General features: G+C 40.0%; 1 protein-coding gene and 1 long non-coding RNA gene across 2 annotated transcripts; one reads left to right on the top strand and one right to left on the bottom strand.

Moving 5' to 3' along the window:
* Positions 1-1,556: 1,556 nt before the first annotated feature.
* On the bottom strand, positions 1,557-22,495 carry vstm2lb (V-set and transmembrane domain containing 2 like b). Its single transcript, XM_020592675.1, has 4 exons — positions 22,189-22,495; positions 4,532-4,701; positions 3,445-3,489; positions 1,557-3,231 (listed from the first exon to the last, which is right to left on the bottom strand). Exons 1-4 carry the CDS (start codon positions 22,301-22,303, stop codon positions 2,923-2,925), a joined length of 639 nt encoding a protein of 212 aa, XP_020448331.1. The 5' UTR covers positions 22,304-22,495; the 3' UTR covers positions 1,557-2,922.
* On the top strand, positions 7,631-20,528 carry LOC109955983 (uncharacterized). The gene is made up of 4 exons (XR_002274358.1): positions 7,631-8,073; positions 10,503-10,695; positions 17,839-17,924; positions 19,391-20,528. It is a non-coding gene; the product is annotated as an uncharacterized LOC109955983 (long non-coding RNA).
* Positions 22,496-24,088: the final 1,593 nt, after the last annotated feature.

The raw sequence follows: 24,088 nt of genomic DNA, 5'->3' as shown, positions 1-24,088 counted from the left end.
GCTCTGAAGTCTCCTACCAGAGGGCAGGAGCACAAAGAGGTTGTGAGATGGATGAGAGAGGTCCATCATGATATTTATTACTTTTCTAGCACATTGCTCTTTGTAAATGTCTGCTAGTGCAGAGAGAAAGGTGCCAATGATCTTTTCTGCTGCTCTCACTACTCTCTGCAGGGATTTTCTGTCTGCAGCAGTGCAGCTGTCGTACCAGACAGTGATGCAGTATGTCAGGATGCTTCCTATTGTCCCTTTGTAGAAAGTTGTCATAACCTGTGGAGGGGATTTGGACTTTTTCAGGCTCCGCAGGAAGTGAAGGCGCTGCTGGGCTTTCTTGACGAGCGCAGTGGTGTTGATGGACCAGGTGGTGTCATCAGCAATGTGCACCTCAAGGAACTTTGTGCTGTTAACCCTCTCAACAACAGTTCCATTGATGGTCAGAGGTGGGTGTTCACCGCTGCCTCTCCTGAAGTCCAAGACCATCTCCTTGGTTTTCTCCACTTTTAAGGAGAGATTGTTGTTATCACACCACCTGGCCAGCTGCTCAACCTCTTTTCTGTACAGTGTTGGTAAAAAGACTCACTACTGTAGTATATCATCTGCAAATTTAATGATATGATTGGAGCTGAACCTGGCAGTGCAGTCATGTGTCATCAGCCTGAAGAGGAGTGGGCTGAGCACACAGCCCTGAAGGGAGCCTGTGCTCAGTGTGATGTTACTAGAAGTTCTCTTTCCTATTCTCACTGACTGTGGTCTGCCTGTGAGAAAGTCCAGGATCCAGTTGCAGAGAGGTGTGCTCAGCTTCTCTAGAAGTTGTTGTGGAATAATTGTGTTGAATGCAGAGCTGAAGTCAATGAAAAGCATCCTGACATATGCGTTCTAGATGTGTTAGGGCAATGTGTAGTGTAGTGGAAACTTCAGTACGAAGATACTGTACTCATTTTACATAGATTTGCATATAAAGGTTTACTATATGTCCCCTTGTACTTTAGACACATCACATTATTAACTATGTCTCAACAGCTCATGCGATGCAAAGCTTCATTTTTAAAAGCATAGTAAACAAACTCACCTGTGCTGTATAAATCCTTTGTACACTAATTATAGTCAGTGAAGAAGAACCTAAAATAATTCCTGTACTATTATTTGTATTGTTAGCTTTCTGTCAAGTAAATCTATAAACATTAGCCGTGTTTATTTCTATACCCCATGCTCCCCTATTTTTCCTCACTTTTACTTGTCTACTTGTGTCCCTTGTCATTGACCTCTGTGGTCCCTGTAGTGGTTTTAAAGTCCAAACAGCAAAAATGAAATCATAATACTCATTCTTGTCTGACTGCCTGTTGCAGCCACTGCTCCATTCAGGAGCACAGAACCATATATCTGCAGCTGAGTACAGTGCAGTACAGTGCTGCAGAGGGTTCTGACCTTTGGCAGTAATAGCGGCACAGCTGCTGGTGTTGTGATTGTCCCACGGGTGTTAATGAATTTCAAGGAAACATGCACTGAAAGCACAGTAAAGTAAATGCATGCATTTTACACCATGTGCCATTTCTATTGGCCAAAACAAAACACCAGCTTTCTGTAAAAGGTTGTTTTGCCTTCCCTATTGCTATACATCCAGTGTTTGTGTCTGACATACAGTAACTGAAGGTTAGGGGAATTGCTGCTCTCTGCTGGTTGGAAACAGTAATTCCAAGGATTGAAAATAACGTTTTTGAACAGGATGTGTGGGAGTAGACGACAATATATCTGTACAATTGTCCAATGTTGGTATTGTTGTCAAAACTGAATTAGCTAATTTCTTAACATTCTGTAGTAATTTAAAGGCAATTTCTGCTTTGAACAGCTTTTGGTAGGTGTGTAGAATATGTCCCTGTCCTCCCAACCACAATGCAATTCAAATAAATGATACGCAAGGATTGCCAAACCAGATACTGTATTTTCTGCTACCTTCCCAGAAATTCCCTCCACCAACAATATGTAGAAGCTTCCAATACATGTACACATTAACTATATATAAGATGATAAACAGAGAGATCTGACTATTAGACATTATGCTGCACCAAAATATATATATTATATGTAGTACATAAAAACACAATCATGAAAAGAAGCCCAAAGGCATTTGAAATGGTTGTATTTTTCAGAACAGATACCAAACAGTAGTACTTAGAGCAAACACAGTTAAGAGGAAAACGTAATGCAGAAATGACAAACTTAAAACATTTAGACAAAAAGTTATATTGTGTTTGAGAAAATTATGACAGTTGTTTGGCAAGATAAGAATACTGTTTGCGTTACTTGCCTTGTTTGGTTAAGTAGCACAGAGTAAACTGTTTCAGTGATAATAATAAAAGTCTACAGTGCTGGGTGTGACTATACACATGAATTAATATATTATCTTGACATGATGAAGAATGAAGATACACTTATATTTTGATAAACATTGCAGTCATAATGTAGTAAGCAAAGTACATAGAGTTTTCTCTTAAAGTGTTAAACAAAGATTACAGAAATTAAAGCAATGCACTTTTCAGATAAACACAAAAAAAGCTTAATTTGTTCTTTATCCCTTGGAAAGCATTTACACTGAAATACTGCAGCTTTTGGCGTACTGTATGTTTTAGGTAAAAGACTGAACATTGGCACATTGCAAAAGGACAGGGTCTGTTCTGTGCAGTAGGAAAAAGCACAGGCAAATAACAAAGCAGCAAAAAGAACATAATCATACATACTTTCAATAAAGTTGTGCCCTTTATTGGCATTCAACAGTGTTGGCATCCAAACAACTATAATAAAGAACCATGAACACAAAGGGTCCAGTTATGACTGACACCTCAGCTCTGCAATGACGTATGTGTCGATGACCGTCCCTTGTCACAGATAAGTCACGAACATGTAGACCGGATGGGCAGCCCGCCCGCTCTAAGACACACAGCTTGTGTTACAGTCAGTGCTGCTGCTGGCTGATCTCCTCTTCAGTTCCCTGCCCTCTGTCTGGTGGTGACGGTGTGGGTGGTTCCCCTGCAGCTGGCGCCCTGGCTCCTGCAGCTGAACATCATCCAACCCCTGACTCCTCTCAGACTTCACCTGGAGGTAGGCCCGAACACGATGGTGCTGAGCCACGGTGCCGCTGAAGTCAATGACACGACACTCATATGTGCCCTCATCTGATGGCTTGACGCTGGAGAGACGGAGCTTGTGGGAGATGTTGCTGCCAGCCACTTTTACCACCTTATGGGAACAAATGATGGTGTAGTCTTATATATGGCAGACATAAAATATGTCCTACATTTTTTAATACTTTTAAGAGTTAATAAAGCACCAATTCCTGAATGCAAACGGATCATTTAAAGGCCTGGATATCATATGTATTTTCATAAAACATTCAGTTTTCTTTGACATTGACTTTGCTATAGTAGACAGCTGATGTGAGATCAGACTCACACTAATTTTGGTGGCATCTTTGGATGTCTCCTCCAGGGGTACAGCCTGCACAGAAGTCAGGATGATGCATTAGCAACAAAAAGCTGAACTCTTCTATTTGAAAAAAAAAAAACATCAACAAAAAAAACACGTCAAACTGATGGCAACGTCAGATAGCAGCAAAATGAACATTTGATGTTTTCAAAGTGGGTTGTTATTTTTAGCAAATCATATCTTCCTTGGATTGCTGCTTCTGTTGTAGATATTTATTTCATGTGTGTATGACCGTGCTCATATGTGCATGTTTAAATATATGTGTATGAGTCCATAAACGACAGCACCGAGCACGTAAGCCTCAATGCAGGAGTGTGTGTGTGTGTGCGTATGCGGAGGCACAGAGGTATTCTTTTGGGCATAGGTATGAATTATGCATGGAGCAGACAGAGATTTTGAAAATCTATTTCTTTCTCAGTGCCAATTACAGTGTCTAGAGGCACAACAGGGGAGCCTGAGTTCTCCCATGATGGGAGAGAGTCAGCCTGTTCGCCCATTGCTGGCAAATGCTAATCAGCAATTATCCCTTTGTTTTGGTGCCAGAGGGTTTCTGCTGTGGTTAATATTGCATCTCCCTCTCCATGATATACAGTACTGTAAGCTTTAGGGTCATTCCGAGCAATCCTGTCTAAATAAACTAAAATGCAAAAACTGAAAAAGTGAAACTAAAATGGGCTGTGTAAATCCATTTTAAAAATAAAGGTTTAACCTTGAAGAGAGAAACATGGGTTGCTGAGTAAAATTACCAGTAAAAAGCCCTTCCCGATGTCACCTATGAGAAAATAGCTCTGTCGTAATAGGCCGCTTTAAAGCGCTAACCACAACATCTCAATGGTAACAAAATGGAGTTCCATTTTGTTTTCTATTGCCCTTTTTATTTGACTGGGAACCATGTATATTGTTTGTAAGAAAAAAAAGATTTTTTAAAACAGTAATACTGCACAAACGCTGCATGTATCCCTGGCAACTGCAAAAGAACTCCTTATTGGCAATCACTGCACAAATACATTCAACAAAATACAACATTAACTATCTGTTTCCCATTACAGCTTACATTATTAGTGATCTGGGCAGGTTTCTCTTGCCAATCTCTGTGGCCTTTGATGTACCACCACTGGATCTCCAGGGCAAAGGAGGTAGAGCCCACCCCACGGAATGAACAAGCCATCTCTACATCCTCACCGCTCTGTGTCGTGATGTCATGTGGTATCTCTGTGAAAAGAGCTGCAAGAGAAATAAACAAGGAGCTGAGGAAAATGATGGGGTTAAGACATCCCCTAAATGACAGAGGAAAACCCTGGGTTCCATTTATCAGAGAGCAGCTGCTGACAAAACAGAATATAAACTGAACTGTGAGGGTGTTAAAACATTATATAATCCTATTGTATAGCTGCTTGAGCTGAACATTGTTCAGATGCTAATTTCACTGTCATTGCACTTTAGTCCCACACAGAAGACCAACCACCTACACAGAGAGCATCCATTTCTCTGTGCTGGCTTTCAGCAATGGGCAATAAGTCAACATCATGGCACATTCTCAATCACATATCACCTGAAACCTGTGTAGCTGTGTAATTCATCAAGTCAAAAGAAGCTCAGACAAAACAGAAACATCAACTGACCAAAATCCTCCCGATCTACAATCTCACATGCAGCTATCTTAAACACAAACTGTAAAAATTCTATATTAATTCTGTGTTCTAGTGCCAATGTAAAATGACTACTGCAGAACTCAGATCAGATCAATATGAATCACTTCACATGAAATAAAAATATATGCATTGACATTATTACAATAATTCAAAATCACTAATAGAAGCATATAAGCCAGAGATAACATGAAATTAAACTTTATGATGGCATTACACTTCTGTACAATTAAATTCCTAAACATAGAATCAATTCAAAACAACATGTAGAGGTTAAAAATCATGAAATGTAATGTCACCTACCGAGTACACAGTTCTTTCTCATTTTGCTTTAAGATCCTCTTTCTCAGTCTCACTAAGTGCACTGGTTTTATATGAGCACATTAAAGAAAACAGTTGTTTAGTGTACAGCACAAACAAGTTGTTTGTGCTGTACACTAAACAACGCAGCTATTGTTCAATTTTTTTGCTCTATTTTAAATAAATCTATTTTTCTGCCAGAATTCAGGTTAATTAAAACACTGTAACAAAATCAAAATAGTAAAATTGTGGGGCACAAAATGAAAACAGTGGGGGGAAGACAATAAATAAATAAACAAAATGAAAACAGTGGGGGGAAGACAATAAATAAATAATCAAAATGAAAACAGTGGGGGGAAGACAATAAATAAATAAACAAACAGACAAATACATAAATTCTCCACTGAGCTAGAGGGAAACTGCAGAATCAATGGTAATGGGTTCGACACCTTTTACACATATGCAATCATCTGATTCACCGTAAACATAAAAATATCGATTACTCTAGCACTAGCTGTTAAACTGATATGTGAGACTAGAAATAGTTTTTCAAGATAAATGTCAACTACTCTAACTGCAATAATGTTGTTTTCCATCAACAACATACTGTTTATATTAACAAACTGAATGAAAGGATACTGTTTTATCAAGATGCACCCATCGCAACGTCAGCAACAATTTTCAAAATATGTCTTATACGTCTTAATTGTATCTATTCCATGAATTTGTATCCAAGTATTTGACTTGATGCTCTCAAATCCCCCAAACACAGAAAAGCACCCATCCTTAAAACCCATTATATGCTCACACTGAAACAAAAAACACTACAACACTAATAAAAATGCACACATTCACTGCCTGGCCTAAAATTTGAAATTTGGGACCACCTCTTTAGTAAAACAGTAGGACCCACTGTCATGCATGAAATGTGCTAACAGAGGAAGCTGTCTGTTCTCTCTACAGGTAATATTCTACCTCTCGAAATAATAATAATCCCCTGAGAGAAATCCTGCAACTGACAGGTGGACGGAGAATCTTCAGAACAGGTGAGCAAAGCGAGACAGTCATTGTATATGCAACTGACATTTAGTTGGTCTTTTGCGAAGCTGATCCAGGGAGGAACACTGAAAAGGAAGAAATAAGGCTGAGAATAGAGGAACGGTGGAGAGACTGACTGGGCCCTCAGGGGTCGTGCCCTTGATGCACCACTGCTTGTGGCCCTCATTTGTCAGGAGGAGACTTACTGTACTGTAGGGATGGAGTCATACAAGGGCCAGGAAGGGTAGAGGAAGAAGAAGGAGAGGGATAGAGAGACAGGAAGAATGAGGGTAGAGGTGATCTGAGGCGAGTGTGGTGAGAGGAGAGGGCTGAGAAAGATGAAAAAGTAAAGAAAAGAGATAGGAAGGCTGAGAGAGGAGCTGAAAAGCGGGGTGACAAAATGCACATATACCTGTGCACTGCACACACGGTGATAAGATGGAAATAGAACCTTTACAAAAACTGCTAATAAAAGAATGACATATGGAAAGGTACGCAGCATTTAAACGTGTCTACTCATACCCAGATATCTTTCTGCTGCATTAAAGGAAAATATAATTCATCAAATATATTCATCTTGCCATCTTTTGTTATATGCCATATAAGCCAAAGAAGAAAGTGAGAGGGAAAGCTGGCCACATCAACACAGTGCAGAAGATGAAATTTATAATTAGTTCATTGAATTGAGTTGAATCATCTGAATGTGCTAAACAGTGATGGCATGTTACAAGTACCTGTATGTTTTACTATGGCTTTCTGTTGGATTCTTCCTCTGTGACTGACTGATTTTAAACTGTCAAACTACAATACAGTAAAAAACAGAAGGACAGGCAGATAACCAGTTAGTGATGTTGACAGCAGGTTTTCAGAGTACTATTTCTGATTTCTGTGCAGCTCTGTGAAAATAAAAGGATTCTTTGTGATTCTGCAGCACAGCAGGGTCCTTTTTTCTGGGACAGTTTCCTGGAGCGCCAACTATTCCTTCAGTGTCACTGTAGACTATAATCACAGCTGGCATAATGATTCACTTTCGTCTGATGATGCAGGTCTTTTCTAATGACAGTAACAAAACAATCTAGTCTGAACCGAGCAACTGCCCCAGAGATTCAGAAATAACATCTGAGGGAAAGTTTGGATAATGATTATAAAGTTAAGGAATACTTTAATTTAACCAGACCTGTAACCTTTGAAAAATATACCAGAAGATCTCACAGTAGCGAGTAAACCGCCTAAAGGTTCAGAGAATATACAGTTTGCAGCCTACAATGGATGCATTATAAAATTTAAAACGTTACACAGCAGAACTTCGCTCAGCAAACCTGCTCAAACTGCGAAACAATGAAATGCACAGATGTCCCGCCCTCCTTTGGCACCAAATCATCATTTGCCAGTCACCTGTCAATCAAATGAGTTACGCTGCTGTCACGTCAGTTACGTAGGCCGTCAGTGATATTAGCAACTCTTTTGAACAATGTTGCGTTAAGATTTAAAAGTCTTCACTCAAAACTATAAACATGTAACGTCAGTGTACAAGAAACAAGAGGTACACTGCCTTGAATTCAGTTAGTTGTGCTGTGGCTTGGAGCATGTTAGGCTACATGTCAGTTAAGTAAGTAACTGCGCCAAATTCGCTTACTGGCGTCATAAGGAGTGTCTTGCTGCACTATTTCTAAGCGGGGTTGTGGATGTTTATTTGCAATGCACATGGAGCTCATGATATCCTCGGAATGTGTAACACAAAATGTTTAACATATGTTTTAATCAGATGGTGGGAGTCGGGCACCAAGGGGCTTTAAGTTGCCTACCTTAATTGCCTCCATTGTTGTTTGTGTTGATAAGGTCCTAGAGCTGCAATAACCATCTTCCCACTGTTTTTACAACACCTACAGTACATGCAATCTATAAAATAAGGTTTAGATATGTGAAAGGAGGGGCATATGAACTTTGCAATCTGATGTGATGACTGATTATGTTTATGTTTTTCATACAGAATGTGCTGGATATTAATATTTGATAACTGCTTTGGTTTGGAGTTCTGATACAATATGTGTAACTAGTAGCCTAATATAAAACAGGAGTAGCTCTCAGCTGCTTTCATTTTTTCAAAGTAGCTTGCCAAGTAAAAAAAGCTGGACCCTGGTCCACACTGTAATTGTGAAGCAGCCAATTATTTCTAGAAATCTAAATCAGCACTTGGTGACAGAAGAGATAAATGTCTCTCAATCAAGGGATTACCACAAATTCCTTTTCACTATAATAGGACCAAGAAAGAAAATTGAAGAAAATATCCTGAAGGGAGCAAGGTTGTGTCTTAATTATTTGTGAGAAAAGACGTTTTCTTTGTGGTATTCGTTCTGTATCAGTATTATCTTCATTTTGGAAAAGGCACTTTAAAAGGTGACGGATGAATTAAAAACTACTTTAAGTTTTTATTCAGTCTTCCTCTTAATTTCTTTATCTCCTTGTTTACATCAGACTATTCAGAAGTGCACTTCTTGCAGGTGCCTGATGAAGAGCACAGAGAGTGTGACAAGCCTTATCATAATGTCTCAGAATACTGTCGTTTGAACATATGGTGGCCAGGACTGTAGGCAGGAATAACGGAGAACTTCACTGTGAATAAAGTATATGAGAAAAACACTAGAGGGTGGCATTTCAATCATCTGTGTTTTCTTAGCTTTCGATGTAGGTGCTAGCACTTTTTGTGCTCTGCAGGAGCCAGCGGCAGAGCACAGGCAGCAGCATCTGTCAGTGAGAACAGGCTGTGTTCCTGCAGACAAAATGTATGTTTGTGGGACTCAAAGTAAAAATCATATATAAAAATATATGACCAAACCCAAAAAAGAGAATTGTTTAAGCAGCATTTTAGTTATCTACTCTAAAATACCAGTAGTAACCTAATCCAGTGCTACATCCACGGCAGGGGTAGCCTATTTCATACTTCATTTCTTGTAAAGTTTACATTCAGGCAGCCAGGTTGCTGTCCTTAGATACAGTAGCATGAAATGATGTGATATGGCAAGATATTAAACAACAGGCTGCAGTGTTTTGCTTTTGAACATTTGTGTGCTGAGCAGCTAACTAGGGTTAAGTTAAAATGAAATGAGAGTCTGTGACCTGTTAAGTCTATTAGCCCAAACATCAAGTGCATGTTAGGGCTGTACCGAATGGCAGTTTTTGGGCTCTGGATATTCGGTGGTAATCATCAGCGAATATTGGCCAGCAGGGGGCGCAGGGTGATGGGCTGACATTGTGCTGCAGTTAAAAGTACCTCTTTGCCCGTCTGGCAGTGCTTTCGGTTAAAAAAACGAAGTTATGTAATATTTTATGTAACAGATGAACAGGTGATGGATCTTCATAACCATTTGCTTGTACATAGAATGTTCTACAATTCCATCAATGATTTGAGACTGACTGATAGTTTTACCTCAGTTTTTCCATTTTGTCCTGTCATCAGTTTAATTCATGGAGTTAAGGTTAGTTAGGGACAGCTGATATGACTCCGCAGGTTGTCATTTTAACCAGAAACAGTGACAATCAGCAGAAAGTGCTATCTGAATGAATTCCACACTGAACTTTGCTGACAAGACTACACAAGCGGCGTTGAAAGGCGACTACCAACCCAGTGAACGAATATTCAGATATTCAGGTCCAGCCCTAGTGCATATTTAAAGCGTTTGCCAGCTATGAATTTTTTGGTCATCAAGAACTGACAAATAATCTTGAGTGGTACATCTGTTTTAGAAGGGGAGACTGGGAGACTGGTAACTAAAGGTAACAGGGTTTAGTGAAATACCAATTTTTTGTGGTAGTCAACCTACAAGTAAATATTTTAAACATCATCTCTTTTTAAAATGATTTGTAAGATTATGATACTTGTCTTTTCATATCAGAAATAAATTCTCATGTCTTTGTCTTTGTGTTACAGACTTAAGTAACTAATCAACACCAAATTTAATAGTGATTTCACACTATTTTGTCTTTGCAAATGTTTTCTAAAGATTAACCTTCAGTGCCTTTCCAATTATATACCTACAGGCCGTTTCTACAACCTATAATCAAAGTAAAGTATACAGGAGAAGTGGTGAAGAAATAATGAAGCCAGCTAATTCTCCATGGCTATTTGAAGCCAGCGTGTGAAGTCAAAGTCAAGTCAAGGAGACAGCTACCCTGGGAGTGCTCAAATACACTCAGGAGCCCCGAGGTAGCAGGACAGGCTTATAGCTGCAAGGTAATTCCTACACTTTTCCATTTCCGCAGCCAGCCCCGATTCTACAATTGCAAGATTTTTCTCAATTTTCCACCTCTATCTTTCTCTTGTTTAAATCATTTCTTAGCTCTTTCTCCTGCTGGCTCTCACTCCAGCTCAGCAGCAATCCCCACAAATCTCCCCCCTATTGTTGTTGAAAACGCCCTGTTTTGACACTCTCTCCTTTTTCTATTGCAATTTCATTCTTACTTTCCACCTATTAGGGATTTCTGCTACCTCTTTTTCCCCAATACTTTTACTGTCCATTCTGCTTTTAATTCAGCTCCGCTCCTTCCTCTCTCCTCCTTCGCTCTGCCTCACTCGCTGAGTGGGCAGTACGTGTCTGTTGGCTCTCTGGTGCCTAACATAAAGAGATGCTTCCAGCACTCTCAAAGTAGCTCACTACATCTCCTGGAGCTTTGCCCACTGGTGCTGGCAGGTGTTCAGCATCCTCAGAGACTCACCCTGTGTGTGTGTGTGTGTGTGTGTGTGTGTCTCACCGTGTGCGGTGCCCTGTGGCATGTATTCAGCATATAGTGCTATAAATATGTAAATGTAGCTGATGTGAAATGTGTAACATTTTCCTGTCACAAACGTACTGTAATGAATACACAAGGTGTCCCTATAAGTAGTGGAAGCAGAAAAGAACCAGTTATCATCCTGCCAAACACATACTGTATATTTCACCATCTAACACACAACTTAGTATCTTCTAACTAAAGCACAGAGAATTGCACAAACTCACAAAAGATCCAAGGACAAAATAAAAACTCTTCCCCCCACAGATGGAAGGGGAGGACAGAAAAATAAAAATACATTTATAGAAGTCTCACCACAACATGAGCTGGAAGCATTATTAAAATGATACAGTAAATATGCCAACTCTGCCTTTCTTTCATTACACAGGTGACATAGTATTATTATTCTTATGCTCCATCCATTGTATAATTGTTTCACTGATTTGTTTTTGCCATGAATGACTAACAGCATCATTAGCAGGGTCAAGAATAAAAGCCACGTGAATATAGGAGTCAAAAGACATTTACAATATGCAAAATCGACAGCTAAAACACAAATAATTCCACAGTTGCTCCAATATTAGTAACATTTGCTAGTGTCCCAAATAAAATGTGTGACCGTGCAAGAGGAAACTAGCCACAGCATTAGCCACAACCATAATCCAAAATGATTTCATTTATAAAAAGGTTTGTAAATGACTAAGAGCCTTGTTGCAGGTGGAAACATCTGAATAGATCATAAGGTGAACAGCAGTGTACAAACATCTTAGATTATTATACTGAACACTAATGTACACTGTTTAACAATGTTTTAAACATGAGAAGAGGTGCAAACTCTTACATCAGCCCCTATACTACATTCAGCGAGTATTTTAAAGAACCCTATGGCCTGGACTCTGTGCTTGTACTGTACATAGAGCTACAATGTGCTTCCTTCAATTCCTCTTTTCACTAATGGATATTCTTCACTTGACTGTTGAAGAGCTCTGTTAAGATCCTTTTATGGAACTCTGACATATTGACAGTGGAACTTCCTGTCACTTTCTATGTTGAATGTGCATCGGAGGTTTTTTTTGCTTTTTCTATTCTACTATTCACTTCCTCACTCGCTGCAGACCTTGAGATACAGAGAGAATGAAAAGAACAGATTTTTCAAATGCTGTACAGTTTTATAAGGCTGCCAACAGACAAATAAGCTATTATTTTTGTTCCATTTGTATTAATCAGCAGTTCACTTGCAACTAGTCCAGCTTTATCTCTTCACTCTGTTGTTAAGTAACTATGTGTTGTGGATCCTGTTAAACATCTCAGACTTTTGGGTGCAAGGGAACATAAAATGTAGGTGAAAATACATTTTTATCAAAATAATGAGCATTAATTTCAGTAAGGACAGAAACGGATACATCCATAAGAATGTTTATTGAGACTGATCACAGAAAAGGACTTTAGTGCCCAGATCCCACTGATGTATGCAGCTTTGAAACACGTAGGCAAGTGAAGACAGGAGATAGGAATGATCCCCCGGGATCTAGACCCTGATGGTGGTGGAGAAAGCCACAAGTGGGAAGATGGAACTTCACAGTTAACACGCCTGGTCAGTCCTCCAACCTATGTGACCCATATGGACATTTGTCCCTTCCCTCTCAGTCAATCCTCAGAAGCATCTCCTGAAACAGCACTCCTATGTTGGCAGGCGGAATTGCAAGAGCTCTGCCACCATTAATGACAACATATGACGTACTGGCAAGCATACCAGAACCCTGTTGTCATGGAAACTGTCATAAGCATGGCATTACTATTATGAAACCATCACATTATACTTAGACATACAATCTTCTTGGTAAAGTTTAGGAACACACTACTTGGTTAGGTGAAAAAGACATGTTACACGCTGGGACTGAGCATCACTCACCTGTGTTTTATCTAGCAGCCACCTACCCCTACGCAGACTTTATGGCTCTTTACACTATGTCATGTGATTTCCTCCTTTGGTTGTGCCATAATTACTACGCTGACTAGAAGTCACTAAGCTATAACACGTAACTGTTGGTCATCATAATCCACTGGCACAAATGACATATGGAGTCCTTTTTTTTTACAGGACAGTCTCACAGAATAAGGTGGTGCAGGGGAGGAGGTGCACTGCAAAACTGTAGGTCTGAATGACAGAAACTGTGATATTTAAAGAACAGCCTCAGCAAATTGATTTCCTCCAGAAACACAGGGACAATATAATTTTGTTGTAGAAATCGGCTCCTAAACGTGTCTTGATGTGAAGCGGTGCTGTCGAAGCCTCCTTCAGTGACCCAGACTCATTGAACAGCACTGGCAGCAGTGCAGAGAGATTAGCTTCTAAAAGGTTTTGAGCAGGACTGACCTCTCTAACCAATCAGAGATTTTCAATTATTTCTGTTTGATCTGTGAGTTTTGTTGTTGTTCTCATTTCTTGTAATTTCATAATGACAGATATCTGAAGAGCTGGGCAGAGCGTGACGGAGTGTAGCAGACTGTAGTAGAGCATAGTGGAGCAGGGTGAGGGAGTTTGGAGTTTCATGCTTGTGCTACCTGGAGTTTAATATTGTAGCATTAAGTTTTGTATCAGCCGAGGCAATAAAACTGTGTCCATATGACAGAGTACAAGTAAAATATGCTTCTTAATTTTCTCATTGATTTGATAAAATTGACTGAACTGTGACAGGTTGAAATGTAATTTGAGAGTGAACTTGTTTCTTACTTAATGTTAGATTTTATTTGTATTCATTTTCACCTAAAACATTACTGTAATATAAGAACAGGAACCAGGAAACGGTGATCTGTGTTAAATCATCTGATTCTGAGGACATTAACTATTAGTCTTGGAGTATTTTTGGCTATTTTGGCAAATTTTTAATAGTTTCAGTATTACATGTACCACATCAACATATGTTTAACATACCAATGTTTGTATAATTTTCTTCAGGACAAACTTATTTTACTGACCTGACAATCTGTACACGTTGACATACATCATCAACATGTGTGATCATCAGCTCTTGGGGGCTACAGCGATGATGTGTCTGGTGTAGAGTTAGGTGATATGCCTAATAGCAAATACATACAAAGTGCTAAGATGGATGTTTAGTATAGTAACAATGCTCCACCATTACAAGTGCATTCAAGTGCAAAATAAAAACTTTAGAGATTAACTGTTCATTGTTTATTTTTATCCACAATTGTCTTGAAAGCAAGAGAATTTTATAAAACTACAGTATGACATTACTGAGTAATTCCCTAGCCTTAATCTGCTGATCGGAGGGTCCCTACCAATACCATGTCACAAATGCAAAGATGCTATTAACAGAAACACTCAAAGACCTCCATGCATACATCCTAAATTACGAGCAGCAGCAGCACATCATGCGGTGCCCATACAAATGCCCAGCCTTCGTGCCTCTCCTGTCCTTCCTCCTCTCACCTTTATTGATCTGACAGCGTTGTAAAATTGTCTTTAGTTTGCTACGCAGGCTCCGTCTTCAACCTGCCTGTGAAAGTTGCCTTGTTGACAACGGTCTCCTGATGAGCTCTGTGCCGACACCGGCCCGTCAGGTCTAGTCAGCAGACATCCAACTGTTTCCTGACTTTAATCACAGCATAGCGTCACCAGAAATCAATCCCATAACCTTGGTAGAATGCTAAATCAACACAATAGCCAAGTCCTCTGATAATTTTTCAGAACCCCAAACTGGAAGAGAAAAGAGTGAAAACGTATTTCTGGAGTGAATATTGATTATCAAGGAAAGCTCAAGTACACCAAGTTGTTGTAAAATGTTGTGTAGCTGGCTCAGATGTGTGTTTGCTTGGTTTGACCTTTTCTACAGCAGCACTGTCAGAACCATCTTTCAGCAGAGGCGCGGGGACCCTTGTTTGAAGATGCATAAACAGTACAGCATATGCATTTTTAAAATGGTCCTCATTGGCATTTTCCCCTGTGTTGCGCTATGAGCAACAATAGAAGTGAGGCAAGAAGAACACAGAGGCGGCTACTTACTATCCACCAAAGTCTCATTAAAAATGAAGAAAGCAATGCAGTGGAGGATATATATAAACAAATACATAGTTCAAGCCCAAAACAGACCTCTCTTAAATAATTTCTCACTGGCAAAATGAAAGGGATAAATCCAGCCTGAGTGCCAGTGTGGGGTCAGTCCATTGATCCTCTCGCTCCCTTTCTGCTTTAGTTGGAGCTTGAGCTGTTTGAGGCTGACTAAATTACAGAGGGTTTATTCGTACCGATGAGACGCAAGTGTGACACCCATATCTTAGCTTGTGTGAGCAAGAGAGAGAACGTCAAAGAGGCTCATAGGCTAAGCCTGTCACCGACCCTGCAAGCTGCTGGTTTTCTTTGTCAAATCATTAAATGATAAGGTTTAAGCTATTTTTCTTACAGTCAAGACATGAAAATGCCAAAGTCAATAATGTGTTAGTCCAATGCTCAACTCTCCTCGAGGCAGTTTGTTCCTAGTAAAGACAGTCTTTATTAACAGATCACAAATACATGTAGCAGTTCCACTCTTAAAAAAGCAAATTAATTTCCTTAAACTGCTTGGCACTGACAGTTCTAACAAAGGCTACTCATACAGGAGTAAATAGAACATTTAGTGGGGACTACTCTAGGCCACAGAGTTACACACAGTTGGTGTTTAAGTACCAGAAAGGTGTATGCGAGAGTGTATGAGTCACTTGTGTGTTTTTAATACTTTCTGGATAACAATTAAGATCTTTGGCTGAGAGGAATAAGATAATTCGATTTCAGAATTCTCCTTGTACTTTGCTGAGGAGTGGGGGTCCTAAACTTCACTGCCCATCTGTTTGCTGACTTAAAACAATTGCCCATGCATGCCTTGCTGTTTTTATTGCTTTAAGGACTTCATATTAGGTAAAAACTCTTTTTACCTGCATTCAAATGATTGAATAGTAGTGTGTATTTTTCTTTTCTACTTGTTTTACATGTAACCTTGAGTCACCATTAGTCTGGAAATACAAATAAAGTGCTCTATAAATAAAGTTACAGTTGTTTATGACACTGACACGTTTTGTTCAGCAAGATAATCTCTACAGGTGAATATCACTTTTATGATGTTTGAAGCCCAAATACAATCACAAAAAGCTATTGTTAGACTATAAGTGAACTCAGCGTCACCACTACGGCTTCCATGTTGTAATTTGATTTCTAATGTTTACCTCTTCTGCGAAATCCTTTCCTCTTAGAGTGACCAGATCTAAACTCAGCGTCACCACTACGGCTTCCATATTGTAATTTGATTTCTAATGTTTACGTCTTCTGCGAAATCCTTTCCTCTTAGGGTGACCTGATCTCCTTAGTGATCATGTCTGTGTCAGTTTGAATGGTTTGCAAGCGCGTGAGTATAAACATAACAAAGCTGTAAAGTTTAACTAGTGAGTAGACGAGTCTCGGTGGGATGCCGTACCAAATCTCAGGTAACCGCTGTAGTCTTATTTAGCCAAGAGAAGTACAAGCATTAAAGATCAATAATGGGGTATTTACTTCTGTATTTTATGTTATAGAGCAAAAGGTGAAAATGTTTTTGGTCTTGTGTTAACCAGAGACCTTATTCCCGTTGTCTAACCAAAAAACCCACTGGGAACCAGAAGTGCAAAAATGCTAAGCTAGTTCTGGGTTTTAGGACTCACTACTACAGCACTTTATTACCATGCATGAAATCAGGTAATATATGAATGCTGGCATCTGTCTTATGGTCATGTAAAGGTAGTGAGAGAATAAAACACACAGAAGCATTTGCAATGAGGTCCTGGTACAGTAGCTGGAAGAACTGTAGAAATCATTGTCTAAGTTAAGTGCTAACATTTGTCACCTGAAAAGGTGTCAGCTTACGGGGACAGCTAGTAAAACCAGGGTTATTAACACAATGCTTCATGTCTGTGAAGCACAGACGAGAAGAATTCAGTAAATACCGAGACATAAAAATCCAGCTAACATCACAGCTCCCAGCCAGATGAATGTAAATAGCCTATGAACTGAACACCCTGTGGGAAGAGGTATTTCACTAATTTGATGAATGGCTTTAATAATCATTGAAGTCCCCAAGGGAGCGCTGGATGAAACAAGAAGCAGCTCCTGTAATAAAGAAACCTGCTGCAGATATTTATCTTGAATTTTAAAAGCTTTAATCCTGCATGCAGATAGAGGAAGAAGTTATGTGTGGTTAATGAATATGGGGGAAACCTTCGGGGCTTACAGCACTTTGCACTAGTTTAGAAACATTAGATTTTCCATGTCATCATCATAAAAAGATATTACTGTATTTAGGAGCCTGATTTAAGTCTGCTTCATGAATTTATTGCATTTTCCCTAATACTAGGATGCTCATAGCTCTTATGGTCATAGATGTGTCAAATATTAAGCCTGCTGTTGCAAATACAAGCTCACTTAATGTGTCAAGCGATGTCTGCACAGCACAGTTACATACAGTACAAGTGACAGCCTATAATTAAATGTGGGGAAAAAACACAATAACACTGATAAACAAACAAAAAAAAGATAGTCTGGGATTTTGCCAGAAAGTCAATAACTCTGTGTTTGTTTCAGAATCGGCACCGGAGCAAACAAACAGGAGCCTCCTTGGGGAAATAACTGCTTTCTGCGAGACCTTCAGCCTCCATTCAAGGTGGAAGGTAAAATAATGAAATAAGAATGGAGCTGGTAATCAAGCAAGCAGCTGTCTGCCTGTTGCTGCTGATACTCGAGGCCTGTGGAGTGAATTTTTCATAGCCCCTGGGACACAAAACTCACAGGCTATTTCTGCTTTTCCTCCCAGTGTGTCACAACACAAAGTAGCATGTTTTTTCTTTTTTTTTGTGAATGCCCACTGTACTCGATCTGGACTCCCCAGGGGTGAAAGACAACATTATTTTCTGGTTGAGTATGTTGCCCTTGAGAACCTTTAAGTGATGGTGGGAGTGTTTTCAGGAGCTGCGACAGCTGAGTGCAGCGGTGAACCGAGCTGCTTAGAGCTCTCTGCTTGGTACAGTGAGTCCAGTCTGCGGTCATCCAAGGAACCACACTGGAAGCTGATATAAAAGCCAAGCTACGTCACCTTGGTTGAATTAGTACAGTAGGATTGCAATTCACTCAAATGTAATATCGACATATTTCAAGTCAGTTTAAATGAGCTTATACAGCCAGGACCTCATCACAAATGTACTGTACAGAATTTTCCCCATTCTCGCAATTGAAACCAAAAAGGCCTCACTGCACCTTAAGTGATGAGGTGTGAACAACATGCATGCATGTTTTCTAAAACAATAGGTCTCATTCATCATCATTTTCCTATGTTTTTTTTTCTTTGCATGTTTTTCTTAAGAAAAGTCCAAAAAAAAATCTTCCTGAACACTTTTTTTTTTTTTGAGTCCAATGTGTTTGTAAGTTGAAAGCGTGTGCCACTCGTTCCTAATTAATGTAGGTTAACACTCCACCAATGCCCATAATAGGGCATGAGACTGTGGGGCTGTGTGCACACAGGGGAAACGGAAAAGCGCAGTTGAGAAAGCCAGGAATGCTTCAATGAAAATCTAAAGACGGTTTAGCAACGAACTCCAAAGCAAAGAAAAACTTGGGCAGTTATGAAGTGGAGAACAATGAATGAGCTGCCATATATAGTCGTGTCAGTAGTGGGTATAAAATAAAACAAAAAAGATGCATGGGATGCTCTTACTCATACGCCATGGTGCACCCAGGTCCCTTTAACTGCCCCGAGTCTGATCTCAGATGTGGCGCTGGACAACCAAATGCTTACACACTGGCCAAAATATCTGAGAAATTAACAGAAATTAGAAATAAACATATGCACTTAAACATGTGCAGCAGCATGGTGGCACAGTGACCTGTCCAGGGTGGACCCCGCCTCTCGCCCAGTGTCAGCTTGGTTGTCATGCTGATAGTTTTTAAAACAAAAAGCCAAGTGGGCATTTGGTTCTTTTACTGCAGGTGAATGTTTTGTCTCTTTTCATAACTGGATAAACCTTAAATAAAAGTCCATAATTAATTAAAGGGCTAATCAACAATGGACACCCAATTTAATCAAGATGTTCAGAAAATCCCAATATCCGAAATAAAATTTACAGTACTATTTATTTCACAGAGATCAGTGGAACACATGTTTTCTTCAGTGGGTCATGCTCACGCCAGAGATTCATGAATCACCAGAGGGAGCAGTGCCTTCAAAACATGACCTGTTAAAATGTACACCTCTCGAGGTGAGCATGCTGTAGTTTCAGCCCTCCTTCCACTCTCTTGCTCTCTGCTACCGAGCCTCCGCCAGCACCCTCTGCTGTGACAGCATGACTGTACAGTCTGTTGCCCGCCCCCCCTTGCACAGTCAGAGCTCCATTAAATTGAAAGCCAATGCAAACTGCCTGGGCTGGCCGTGCTCATTAAGAGGACTCTAAGCAGAAGACTGGCAGAGGATCCTACACACTAATGAATTGGTACACGCCCCCACACTGTGAAAGTGCTACGCTCGTGATGAATGACAGGATGAACACTGCCACTGCAACGGCTTGTGCTGGAAGTGAAGAACCGGTGATGCGGCTACATGTGGCGTTATCATCACTTTGTGGTATATGTCGTCTGCAAGGACAAAATCTCACAAACGCACAAACAACGCTCACTCACGTCATCTTCGTCTTCACTGGAGAGACTCGATCCTCATGAGCGTATTGCAGGTGACTGATACACAGTGAGGTGAAGGTACTGAGCCATCTAACCTGGTCGTTTATCTTCACACAGAACATTATGTCACAGGTGATTCAATTGAGTGGAAATTGGGGCACAGGAGCTCACAGGGCCCCAGCCAGAAGAACTTATTAATGAGTCAGGCTGAATCTAACAAACACCCTCCAGGGCATCCTGCTCTACATGACGGGTTAGCTCCCCTCTCATTGGGCACTTTATCAAAAGGTCCTATTTAAGAAACTCTCCTGAGGATTACCTAACCACAAAGGATACCCCAGCTCTCTTTGCCAGTGCTGCTGTTATTCAGATGTGAAAACGGGAAGCTTTTATTTTGTCTTCTGGATTAATAAAAAAAAAAAAGCTGAACATATCGTTATGGAGTGGAATGTTCATTCTTGTTAAGACTCCACACTCTGAGGCGTTTCTTCTTTATGAGCAGCCTGAGACACACAATGGGAAAGAGAACACAACAGTTACAGCCAATTTTAATTAACTTCCTTTGGGAGAAATGCTACTAATTGATTTTTCTTAGCTTGTCCAAGACAGTCAATCCATTTGGATCAGCTACACTCATTTATAGTGATCGAGCTAAAGCTAACTGGCTAAGCATAGGGAGCTCAAGGGACCGCCAGTGAGACACTGTGATGAAGTGGTTATTACACAGTTTAATTAGATAACAGTAAATCTATGTTTGGAGCTGCTAGAGGAAGATAAGATTGCTAGCAGGTAAAAACACCAATTCTATTTTTAAAATGCTGACACTGATATATATAAGTAACAGAATTTCATTGCAAAGTGAGGAAAACTTTGGCACTGTCGAAAGTTCATCTTGGCTGAAAACATTATTTTGGAGCAAACTTACATTTTTGAGGATGGCATAAAACAGTAGTCTCTGTCTATAAAGAAATTTGCAGCAAAGTTGAAAAGGGAAGCGAGCTTTAGTGCTGTGTAACTGGGACTGAATCATCCTTTTGTTACCACTGTAGACACATTCAGTTTTACCAACATGTTACTGTTGCTTCTCATTCGTCTACATGTTGGGACCACTGAACAGGAGGGATAATGGGGGTCACTGGTTCTGAATGCACTCACAGGTAAATACAGTAAAGGGATATTCAACATCATAGATGAGCCACCAATATAGCAAACAAGTATCAGTTATTCAAGATAAACAGTGATTTCAGATTAACAGTGGAGAGGTACATGGGCGAGTACCAACAAGAGGTCCGTAGCTGTGAATGTATAAGCCTTCACCCACCTCCACAGAAAGCACACCGCGAAATACAACACTGCACTCGCTGGGTGCCTACAGGAGAGGACATTTGTCTACATCACTGAAGGCCCTTGTGCATTTAGTTTTTATGCTTGCATTGTTTTACAAGTTGCTATTTCATGTGTTTAAATTAATCCGATAGCAGCTTGTTAATTAGAAACACTGACACATGGCAGTGTTGGAGTTGTGTAGACCATGTAATCACAATATTCCTGGCTTGATCTTGACTTTATTTTGCAAGTCACCCCGCTTTCTTTTTCCTCAGAATTCTGACAGGAACAAAGAAGAATTTGGTGGCGGTGGTTTAATTCTCTGCTTTGGTTAGACTGTAAAGTAGGTTCATGCTGCAAAACTCTCAAATGCATAAACTGGTCAGTGGCCAGGAGAACTACTGTAGCATTCAGGTGTGATCTTATGTGTACAGCATGCAAAGCTGGTGGAGACTGCTGATTCAGTTGTGTGTAATGTTCAATTAGACAAAAAAACTCACTTGTTCTGTACGTTTTCCAGGATGACTGCCAAACCAGGATAACACTGTAGCTAACACAAAGCTTATGTCATCAGGTACAGTACAACCTCCTCAACTACTCCTAGGCTACAGGTAAACCAACAGCTAGTTGTAAGTCCCGTTATTATCGCATTATTATAGCCATGATCCAAAATTAACTTGCATCATATTTAACAATTTGCATGTGGGCACATTAAAACTCGATTAAATTGCACATCACAAGTTTTATTCTCCAACCAGGAATGCAAAAACATTAACATTTCTATGAGAATAACCTCAAACATAAAAAACAGCCAACAGATCAAGAACAATCAATGATCACTGCACCCCACCCAGCCACTCTTCCTCAGTATTAAAAGTCAGAATATTAAGAGCTTTTTTTCTTCCAGTGCAGCTACCACCAACAAACAGAAAGGCAACTTACCATTACCAGAGATATGGTTATCCATCTCGCCATGTCCGACGTTGAGAGCTGCGTTAAGTTGAATGTAAAGTCCCGCGTACTGTAAAATCCCTATCAGTACTCCAAAGGCTCCCATAGCTTCAGCCGGCGTTTCGAGCACTTGTATGAAATTATCACATTAGGTAGAGAGCATTGATAAACTACCCCCACCGGCGTGGATCAGCTCTCACAGACATAAAGCTGAAGCTGTAGAGGGGAAGAGACACTGTTGTGGTGGAGCAGAGCTTAGGATGCGTCCATCGGGGGCGGAGGGAGAGGCGGCGGAGATACACGTGCAGCGGCTCGCACCGAGTCGAGGCGGAGGGATACACCCGTGGTGTCGATTTAACTTTAGTTTCTGCTTCGCTTCTAGCTCTTCAATTTAGATGATGGTTTGCATGACGGTGGCTACAGGTAGATATAAAGAATAATGCTTTATTGTTGGTTTCATGTAATTTCTAATGTGTTCAGTTTGTGACAGGGCTGTAAGACACTTCTTTTAAGGGCAAAATTAAAGGAATGGCCCAAGTTGCATTTCAGGAAATACACCTTATCTACTTCTTGCTGCAGTACTTACTTGTCTTTACATGTCTTTAACTGTACAGTTTAAATATTAGGCTATATCATACCGTAAAATCTAAAATAGGGGGATTTAAAAAGGGTTTGCATGGTCTAATCAAGAAACATTTGCTTTATGAGAGAAAATCTGTAATGTCAGTGTCAATATTGCTGTCAATTGCTGTCTCCCAGCATAATTAATGTAAGCTAGGGCATAACAGCCCAGAAGTGTGTCCCTGATGTTTTCTGGGGTGTGCAGATCATGGAAATGGAAATTATAATTTTTTTAAATTGACTTACAGAGTTTGTGGTGCAGCAGAGTATAAACCAGGTGTGGCACAGCTTAGACCCGAGAGTGATGTAAAGGTTACCCACATCCAATGCCTAACTTATCAATATTTCTAAATGATTATGTATTTTTAGATTAGAGGTGGGTGGATAGGAGTCTGTGTTGAGCTGTCCAGGACAGTGCAAACATGCTCTGGGCTCAGTGGAAAGGCAAGGGGCCTTCCCAGTTTGACAGCTAGAACATTCACGTTATAGCTGAAAGACAGTGATCTCATATTGGAGACAAGGGAAATATTCTTCACTGTCTCCTTGTCTCTCTGGTATTCTGCAAAGAAACATCTTTGCACAGTTGCACAGTAAGCACAAAATGTATCTCCATATCTCCTCTGATATTTCTGGCAATTGAATGACCTTTTTATAGACAACTGTTATTGATGTTTCTTACTATATAAAATACATGGTAAGAAAATAGCAGTGTGATATAAAAAGACTGCTGTGTATCTCTGGGTTTAACTAGGAGAGGTATAATCCTCTCATATGTATGTAATATGGAGCCAGTCATTTTTGCTTGGGTGTGTAATTATGTTATCAAAGGCAAGGGAGCCATTTATCCTGCTGACATTGATCCATGTGAGCAAGAGTCTGACATGTGGAGAATTACTGAAAACATTTAAAATGAAAGTTTAGCTGTTATTTGGATCACCCAAGTTTATATGAGTTTTGTTACATTCATATGGGACCACGTTATATAAATTTGCTTGCTGTGACTTTTATAAGTCCATTAATTACAAGGCACCTGCTGTCTTCTGTTGGTATCAGCAGTACAGGGAAATTATTTTTGGGAGGTTTAGGCATTTGGGACTTGCCTTGTCCACATTTGAGCATGAAAAGTCAGCACCATTTGAAGAGCTTCAAAATCAGTTTACAGCTACAAAAGCAAATCAGTTAGGCTCAGAGGTCTTTAAGAAATCCTACAATTTTCACTATGTGCCAGGTCTAAAGGAGACTCCTACAGCTCTTTATTTTTCCTCTTGGC

This window comes from Monopterus albus, unplaced genomic scaffold, assembly GCF_001952655.1.
Source record: "Monopterus albus unplaced genomic scaffold, M_albus_1.0 scaffold18.1, whole genome shotgun sequence".
Classification (NCBI taxonomy): Eukaryota; Metazoa; Chordata; class Actinopteri; order Synbranchiformes; family Synbranchidae; genus Monopterus; species Monopterus albus.
The sequence above is the reverse complement of the archived record's forward strand: the minus strand, read 5'-3'. Positions and strand labels throughout refer to the sequence as shown.

What these genes read in the sequence shown, in the direction of transcription:
- vstm2lb (XM_020592675.1), bottom strand. Translation starts at nt 22,303, where the DNA reads ATGGGAGCCTTTGGAGTACTGATAGGGATTTTACAGTACGCGGGACTT. An exon ending in CTGCCCAGATCACTAATAAT is followed by an intron (nt 3,490 to 4,531) that starts GTAAGCTGTAAT and finishes ACTTCTGTGCAG; the next exon opens with GCTGTACCCCTGGAGGAGAC. An exon ending in AAGATGCCACCAAAATTAGT is followed by an intron (nt 3,232 to 3,444) that starts GTGAGTCTGATC and finishes TGTTCCCATAAG; the next exon opens with GTGGTAAAAGTGGCTGGCAG.